The sequence below is a fragment of the Mandrillus leucophaeus genome, unplaced genomic scaffold, assembly GCF_000951045.1.
Source record: "Mandrillus leucophaeus isolate KB7577 unplaced genomic scaffold, Mleu.le_1.0 Scaffold456, whole genome shotgun sequence".
Taxonomy (NCBI): domain Eukaryota; kingdom Metazoa; phylum Chordata; class Mammalia; order Primates; family Cercopithecidae; genus Mandrillus; species Mandrillus leucophaeus.
Window position 1 is genome coordinate 340,397 of NW_012104876.1, and position 9,155 is coordinate 349,551.

At 38.8% G+C, this 9,155-nt stretch overlaps 1 protein-coding gene across 1 annotated transcript; it reads left to right on the forward strand.

Annotated features, from left to right (window-relative positions):
• Positions 1 to 1,074: 1,074 nt before the first annotated feature.
• Positions 1,075 to 5,494, forward strand: BRS3 (bombesin-like receptor 3). The gene is made up of 3 exons (XM_011994410.1): positions 1,075 to 1,657; positions 3,218 to 3,569; positions 5,017 to 5,494. The coding sequence occupies exons 1-3, from the start codon at positions 1,224 to 1,226 to the stop codon at positions 5,428 to 5,430; spliced, it is 1,200 nt and encodes a 399-aa protein (XP_011849800.1). The 5' UTR covers positions 1,075 to 1,223; the 3' UTR covers positions 5,431 to 5,494.
• The last annotated feature ends 3,661 nt before the right edge of the window (positions 5,495 to 9,155 follow it).

Genomic DNA, 9,155 nt, shown 5'->3' on the forward strand with positions numbered 1-9,155 from the left:
GTGATGTTCTGTATTGTTTTGCTTTGGAATAAGGCAGGTTAGGTTCCCTTTAACCATTTCTAGAGAGAAAAATCCTAAACAGCCCTTTAAAAAAAAAAACAAAAAACATGGCATTAAAACAGACCATCAAACAGTAAAAGTGGTTTTATTAGGACATTTAGAGACAAAGCAACTGGTGCTGTGCCTGGATTTTTCATCTCTTAAAGGTTGTTTTGGCCAGGCGTGGTGGCTCATGCCTGTAATCCCAGCACTTTGGGAGGCCGAGGCGGGCGGATTGCCTGAGGTCAGGAGTTCAAGACCAGCCTGGCCAAAATGGTGAAACCCTGTCTCTACTAAAAATATAAAAATTAGCTGGGCATGGTGGCAGGTGCCTGTAATCCCACCTACTCAGGAGGCTGAGGCGGGAGAATTGTTTGAACCCAGGAGGCGGAGGTTGCAGTGAGCCGAGATCGAGCCACTGCACTCCAGCCTGAGTGACAGAGCGAGATCCACCTCAAAAAAAAAACAAAAAAAAAAATTAAAAAGGTTGTTTTGATATTGTACAGCACAGTCTGAATAATTGCAAAGTTGGGGTTTACCATGTGACAGAGCTAGGTATTAAGCCCAAGTGACCTGAATTATCACTCTTTGGAGGTGACATCAACCCTGTCAAAGTGTAAATGATTTGTTGCTTCACCATCTCTCTGATATTAAATTTTGAGGAGTGGGTTCAAGGTTGTGCTTCAGGGGACACCTACACTTATTTATCATGTAAATGAAAATGCACTAGGCTACCATGTGATTGCAGGGGGATAAATGGTTTTTTTCTAAAAAAAAATTGACAAAACCTATATAGACCATCCTGGGTAGACATGAAAACACGGTGATTCTAATAATTAATAAGATGATTTAATAAGGTCTAGTTGGTCCCAAGATTCCCCAACAGGGAAGAATAAGCAACTGCAGAGCATTTCCCCAGCCCCCTCCCTCTCCTTATGACAGGACACGCCAATAAAACTCCACCTCCTACTCTTCAGTGCCAGATGGGTAAGCATTTAGCCAAGCATGCTGGGAGACACACAGAACTGAAGCAAAGGAGTATCTGGATGTCTTGGATTTTCTTTCCATTCTGTTCTGTTCTGTTCTCCTAATACCATCTCGTTACTAGACGTAGGCATTGGACGTGACAATCACTGTATTTGAACTGAGAAGAAGAAATATTAAAGACACAGTCTTCAGAAGAAATGGCTCAAAGGCAGCCTCACTCACCTAATCAGACTTTAATTTCAATCACAAATGACACAGAATCATCAAGCTCTGTGGTTTCTAACGATAACACAAATAAAGGACGGAGCGGGGACAACTCTCCAGGAATAGAAGCATTGTGTGCCATCTATATTACTTATGCTGTGATCATTTCAGTGGGCATCCTTGGAAATGCTATTCTCATCAAAGTCTTTTTCAAGACCAAATCCATGCAAACAGTTCCAAATATTTTCATCACCAGCCTGGCTTTTGGAGATCTTTTACTTCTGCTAACTTGTGTGCCAGTGGATGCAACCCACTACCTTGCAGAAGGATGGCTGTTCGGAAGAATTGGTTGTAAGGTGCTCTCTTTCATCCGGCTCACTTCTGTTGGTGTGTCAGTGTTCACGTTAACAATTCTCAGCGCTGACAGGTGAGTTTCTTTTCTCTGTTATATTTGCCAGGATGTGAAATTGGGCAAAAAGAAAGGAAAGCTTGTACTTAGCATTTACTGGCTACTATTCTGCTTTTCTCACACCCTGAAACGTGGATGTGAGATTGAAAAATCTGGTGGCATTTAAAATAAAAGTTAGTGTAAGAATGTTAAAATTTCTGTGTTAGCGTGGAGGAGAAGTTGAAATTGCATGCTTTATGGATAATTTATTCTTATTGTTTGCTCGAAAGTATACTGAACGGGGTTTTTATTTTTCTCCAGTTTATTAAGTAAAGCAAATTGTTCCAGGTGTAAAAGAAAAAAAATTCATGCTTTATACATTAGTGCAGCCTAGTGGTGCAATATAGTCAACATGAAAACCAGCATAGGTGTGAAATTGACCACATATGCATTACTATATATCGGAAGAGTGGTAAAAAGACACAAGCATCTAATTTATTTGAAATTCATCAAATTAGCTAATGGCAGAAAACGGTGAGGTTTTCAGCTCCCTGGTAACTTAGTGTAATGTCATCACGTAATTCTATTTGTTTTCTCTATAGGCATTCAGTGACATTATCATTTCCAGAGAAATAAATTAATCTTGGTTGACTTTTAGAGCTCTGTGGAGCGAGCGTGTGAGATCCTCTTGCAGTCAGGGTGTTCAGATTCTGTGTTAGGATGTTTTCAGTCCAAGTACTCTGTTTTTTCTGTGTTCCTATTGTAGAATAACTGTAAAAACATGAAAAAATTTGAGGCTCCAAATGTTAAAAGTGATGCTTTAAAAAGCCTAAAAGAAGCCTGTAGGTAATCGATGTTTGGCAGTACCCGAAGGAATAGCTTCTTCAGATTCTACAATCCGAGAGGAGGAAAACCTTTCCCTGTGTCTTTTTAAGATTTTTGCTTTGACTGGTCTTATATTCTATTTGAGGGCAGACTGGCTTAATGACTGTAGATTTTAAGGTGGATTTGTTTGAATGAGGAGGCATCTCTCTGTATCAGCACAGGACTTCTGATTGCAACTTTGCCTCGCCCTAAATCTGTCCACTGATCAGCTTGGGCAACGAATTAACACTTATAAACGGGGAAGAAATTAATCCTCTCCTCTTTACCACATAAACCCTTGGAATTCTTTTCTAGGAAGGTTGGTAACTGTTCAGTCATGAAGAAAGGAAAATTAATTCAGTTTAACATCAGTCACTTATACAAAAGGAAGTCGTTTAGAACACTTAAGGTAATACCCAGGTGGTGAATCACACATGAAATCATGCTGATAAATGTTTATTTGTCCTAAATAGAGAGTCTATACATAAAATTATAAAATTGCAAATCTGGAATATCTCATAGGAGTGAATAATGGAAAAGGTGATTAGCATAAATAAAAATATTGGGATGTATTATGTGCATTTAAAACCATAGCCAATTCTAGTTAGTTAATGTTGACTTTGTTATATACATATGCATGGAGGGTAGAACTGGATGACCACTAAGGTCACTTCTCACCCTAAAATTTGGTAACTTTGATTTATTTGGACCTTGCCTCTGATTATGTGTTTCTAGATACAAGGCAGTTGTGAAGCCACTTGAGCGACAGCCCTCCAATGCCATCCTGAAGACTTGTATAAAAGCTGGCTGCGTCTGGATCGTGTCTATGATATTTGCTCTACCTGAGGCTATATTTTCAAATGTATATACTTTTCGAGATCCCAACAAAAATATGACATTTGAATCGTGTACCTCTTATCCTGTCTCTAAGAAGCTCTTGCAAGAAATACATTCTCTGCTGTGCTTCTTAGTGTTCTACATTATTCCACTCTCTATTATCTCTGTCTATTATTCTTTGATTGCTAGGACCCTTTATAAAAGCACCCTGAACATACCTACTGAGGAACAAGGCCATGCCCGTAAGCAGGTATGTGTTAATCAGTACTCATGCAAATCTAGTTTGAATTTAGAAGTGAAGTTCCTACTTTTGCACAGTGAGTAACTCTGTATCTTCCTGTGTATAAATGCAATTGCAGTGTAGTATTTTTGTTGTGAGCATAGGCTCCAGTTTGAATCCCAGCTCTATCACATAATAGCTGAGTAATCTTGAGCAAGTTACCTAACCTTTCTGAGCCTTGGTTTCCTCATCTGTAAAATGAAGATGATTACTAGATGATATAGATGAAATGCTTAGGTGCCGAGTAAGTATTTCAATAAATGGGAGGACTACTACTATTAGAGAGGTGACAATTGAAGTTTGAGAGTAGTCAAAATTTTTTACCCTATGGAATAGTGGGGAACACTGCATAAGATGATACTATGAAGAAAAGCATCTTTTGTTTTAGAAGTGTAACAGAATAAAAACACATAGCATATAGAACTGGCAAGAATCCATAACACTATTCAATGCAAACCACTTACACACAGATGAGCAAACTGAGGTGGGGAGGAGTGAGGGGAAAGAGTGGAATGCAAGTAGCACAAGAACACGGTGACTCACAGAAGCTTGTTTAAGAGCACTGCAAGAGCCAGGTGTGCCCCCCTCTCATAAATATGGACAGAATAAAAGGAATGTTGCCAAAACATAGTTCCATTTAATTAAAAATATTTTTCTAACTTCTGGGGAAGGGGGAGAGATGATTCCATTTACCCCTTGATCAGTACACAGAAAACTGCGCCTTTTTTAGAGCTAATCCATTCAGTTAGTTTAACAATAGTGCTCATGAGACTGAAGTTGCATATTTAATGCCCATGTGAACCAGTTACCTTTGCTCTATTTGTGACCACGGGCTATATATTCACCTAACTTGGCTCATTTCTCTTATTAATAGATGTAAGTAGGATTATATTTGCATACAAAGGACAGCATATTTTGGGTTTATTTCTTTGACTATATGGTTAGAATTCCTATAGAGTAAAAACAATTTTAGATACAAGCTTGGCAGCTTTCGTAGACCTCAAAAGAATATTCTGACCTAGCCAGCTTCTGCTGATGCAGTGAAAGCAGTTTTGTATAGCATCTCTCTGTTTTCAATTACATTAAATTTTGGAGAATTCTACGGCATTCTTTGAGTTAACTGCAGACATCCTAGAGTATCTCGAAATTAGGGGGGAAGGTGTATCTGAATTAGAGTTAATGAGTCCAGGATCAGAGGTTACCATGCCAATTGACTTGCTGTGTTACATAGTCACAGGCTGACTTCCTGCACATCCCAGGCAGTTAGCATACAAATGCATGTTCAAAGGGAAATCAGCTGTAATTAACTGTAAATTTCTATGTAAATTTATAGAAAAACTTTTTTAAATCTCTTACTGCTAAATTATTATTATTATTATTATTATTATTATTATTGCTATGTTTCTTCCCCCTATAGATTGAATCCCGGAAGAGAATTGCCAGAACGGTATTGGTGTTGGTGGCTCTGTTTGCCCTCTGCTGGTTGCCAAATCACCTCCTGTACCTCTACCATTCATTCACTTCTCAAACCTATGTAGACCCCTCTGCCACGCATTTCATTTTCACCATTTTCTCTCGGGTTCTGGCTTTCAGCAATTCTTGCGTAAACCCCTTTGCTCTCTACTGGCTGAGCAAAACCTTCCAGAAGCATTTTAAAGCTCAGTTGTTCTGTTGCAAGGCAGAGCAGCCTGAGCCTCCTGTTGCTGACACCTCTCTTACCACCCTGGCTGTGATGGGAAGGGTCCCGGGCACTGGGAACATACAGATGTCTGAAATTAGTGTGACCTCGTTCCCTGGGTGTAGTGTGAAGCAGGCAGAGGATAGAGTCTAGCTTTCCAATGAAAAATGCTGTTTCTCCTCCCAGCATGTGTATCCAACTCTAAGCTGTGTGTAGGTGTATCATGTCCAGATTTTTGTTGTTTCAAAAGTGTGTTGAAATCTTAGGAGTGAAGGATCCCTATAAGTAAGTAAAAGACAAATCATTACTTTCTTCAAAGTACAAATAGTAATGTCATCAGGCTTTCTAAATAAAATGAAGCCCCACTAAGTAAAGAAAGACAAGTTTATATATGCCAGTGAATAGTAAGCGAAGTCGAATGGGAAGGAAGATGTAATAAACAAGATGAAACTTAAAAATCTCATTTGTTGTGTAATCACATCTGTGATGCTTCTAATTCCTCATATACTGTGATTTGCATAAAATTGTGTTTGTATTTACTGTGTGGTGTAAATCTAGAGATACTTTGTATGTGAAAAGGGGATCACAAAAGAGATAAAGCATCTCTTATGCTATTTTCTTAAAAATAAACCTTCACAGAATGGCTGCCCTTTTCCATCCATCTCTATTCCATTGTAGCTGAATCTGTGCAGTTGAAATGAAAATGTTTCGGAGTCAGCGAGTACAAAGCACTGTGTAAGGATCTAGGGCACACTGCTTCCCTTACTGGGTCAACACTTACTGACTTAATGTAGTTTCAACACTTACAACTGCCATTGATTAATAACTGGGCTGTTATCATTCACAAATACTATTAAGAACTTGCCTCATTCATAGGCAGAATAAGTGGCCATGTTTATGGTGTCATTTGAGGACCCCTGTTGAAAAATCTGCAAACCTGCCACGGTGTCTGAAATTCTTCCTTTACAGAAATTCATTTCTTTCTGGTAAGCAGTGCCCTCTTTCTAAAAACATGCAGAAGTACCACATGAAATCCCTAACCCCTGGGTGTGCAATTGTGATCAGATCATTTTCCTGGTTGACTTTATTAAACCTGATGGGTGCCTAAGTCCTGTAAGTGTATGGTCTAATTAATCTCTGCCCATGGAAATCAGATGGAAAGCTCTGATTTTCTATCCTGTGCTCCTACCTGCCAACATCATTTGCTTGTTAACAATTATTGGGTTTTTTTTGTTTTTTTTTTTAAACTGTTGTCAATAGACATGTCAGATTTAAATCTGTGGTTTCAGAAAAAATTTTGGAACAAGTTTAAACATATGTTTGGCACTATAGGTAAATTTGTATTAAAAAAAAAACTTAATGTTTGAGTGTGCTTTTGGTAATGTTGAGCTTTCTTTAAATGGCTTGTGGAGTCGTGAACTTTTGCTAATGATGTGGCTCCAAAAGGTAATACGTATTAACATCAGACTTCAACTTTCTGTAAAATTGGTTTACTTAAAGTGGGGGGGGGGGGGTGTGATACTGTATTAGTATTGTTTTAAAGTGGACACTGTAATAAGTGTGGAAAAACAAATAAATATGAAATAAAGTTTTAAATGACCCTTTGTAACTTTATATTCTAAAAACAATATTTCTGACAGAATATAATGGAACCCATTTTAAACCCAAAATGTTACTTTCAAGTCACAGAGCCCTAAAACAATCTTATTATTTTCCTCACTCTGAGTAAAAATTACATCTTTACTCTCCTAAACTCTAATAACTTTTCAGATATAACTTGATAAAAGTACCAGAATACAAAAGTGAAGAGAGCTTTTTGGAAGTTCATAAAACTAGAACTCAAATAACTTTTTTTTTTTCATTCTCAGCAATCCTTAGGTGAGTCAGGGATATAACTCCCTAAATGGCTGTGTAGGGCATCAGCCTCCTTCCATCTGTAGCTGTAGTTGGCTTAAAATTCACAGCTTTGCTTTGATTTTTGAGAGGGCGGTCTGTTTTTCAACAGATTATCCTTGTCACAGCTAACCTTACAAGTAGTCCCTAATAGTCACAGCTTTTTTCACACTGTCTATTGTGGTTCCAGAAATGTTTCTATGGAAGATTTCATTTCTTTGGAGAGAACTCTAAATGACAGGGAGAGGTGGGACATATGCAAAATAAAGTCTGTATACATCTCAATTTTGCTCGGGGTCTTCCCTGACCCAAGACTTAAAATATGGACCATAATAGAGTAATACTCCACAAAGCATGAAAACACAGTCAAAAAGTTAGGCATAATCAAAATGTCCAGCAGGTAAGTCTTCGTCATTGAGGTGAAAGCACTACAAAACACTTACCACTGGCATTTCTGCTGAAAACAGCAAATTTGGGTTTGCAGAGTTTCTGCAGTTTGAGTCAACTTAGGTCAGGAATTCATCAATCTTTTTGTCAGAAAGACAGAAGTCTTTTTATTTCCACTAAGTCTTGAGATTACAGGATGTGGGGATAGGAAAATTCCTGGACAGAGTGGGCTTGAAGGGACCATTTTTTTAAAAAAATCTGATTTGGTATAGTTCAGTAATTTTTCAGAAAGAGTTCCTAGGCCAGGTAAGTGAGTCCTATCTGGAGTGCAGTCTCTGCTTTTATAGGTTAATGTATATTTATCCACCAAGAAGGGTGTGGCCTATTAGGGCAGAAATATAACACAGATCACCCCATATAAAGGTCAGAGAGAAGAATGAAGCATATATTCAAAGAGAAGTCAGCTGTGTAGATTCTTCCTAGGTCCAGCATCCCTTTATGTGGCCCATCTACATGGCAGTCCTGGAGTTTCAGTAGCCACGCCTATCTTTATAACCCACCCACCCCCCTTTTTTTGTTACCTCAAGTGTTTCTATAACTTGCAAGAAAAAAAAAAAAACTTGAAAAAGACAGGTTACAGAGATGCTTTCAGATTACCTCAGTCACTAGGGAGTTATTCTATGAATACACAGGGAAATGAGAAAAAATAGGAACCAGGCCTCATAAGAGACCACAGCATGGTGCAATTAGAACTGTCAGATCTCACGACCAAACAGAATGCCATTACAAGTACAATGTGTTTACTTCTCAACTCTACTGCCTAACTAATATGGTGACTCAGTGACTCTTCTTCGCTGCTTCAGCTGCTCCTCCGTGGGGAACTTCTCCATAGCAGGCCTCTGTTCTGCCTTTTACCTTCCCTGGGAGTATCTCCTTGTTTCTTTGCTACTCTGACTACATCTCTGTATGTTCCATACTCAAACTCCCTGGGAGAGGCTCTTACTGGCTCAGTTAGTCAAATCCAGCCTAGAACGCAGAGCTACTCTGCCAGGTCACCACACAGGCCCTGGGCAGCCTTTGGGCCAGGATGGCTGTGTGACATGGGGCATAAGCATAAGAAACCCTTTCAGTCACCTGCTCAAAAGACGGTTGTAGTAGAGCGGCACTCAATGACATGTGCAGTAGGATGGTGTCACATATTGTCACCTATGCTGTGAACTCCGGAATGAAACGTGAGCTCAATAACACACTGCTGAAAACAGCTGTATGCTATTTTTGGATCCAGGAAAAAATATTTAGCAAAGTTTAAGTCTAATAAAACTCACATTACCTGTATCATAAAAATGCACACAAATTCAGTTCTCCGAGTTCCTACCAGGACGCGAACTTCATGAAAAAGAAATATAATTTAAAAAAACTAACCCAAACTATTAAAAACTATTGTTATCGTTGAAACCATAGATTCACACAGCTGGTACGTGGGGAGCCAGGATTTTCTAGAAGTAGTACTCAACTGCTATGTTTAGAAGTGAAGGTCACTGGAATAGTGAAATAATTTCTTCTGGGAAGGCTTTCCCCACCCTCAAGCCTGGGTTGTG

Excerpts from the sequence above, each read along its gene's own strand:
- BRS3 (XM_011994410.1), top strand. The coding sequence starts at position 1,224 with ATGGCTCAAAGGCAGCCTCACTCACCTAATCAGACTTTAATTTCAATC. Across the intron at positions 1,658-3,217 it reads ACAATTCTCAGCGCTGACAG|ATACAAGGCAGTTGTGAAGC; the intron begins GTGAGTTTCTTT and ends ATGTGTTTCTAG. Across the intron at positions 3,570-5,016 it reads AAGGCCATGCCCGTAAGCAG|ATTGAATCCCGGAAGAGAAT; the intron begins GTATGTGTTAAT and ends TTCCCCCTATAG.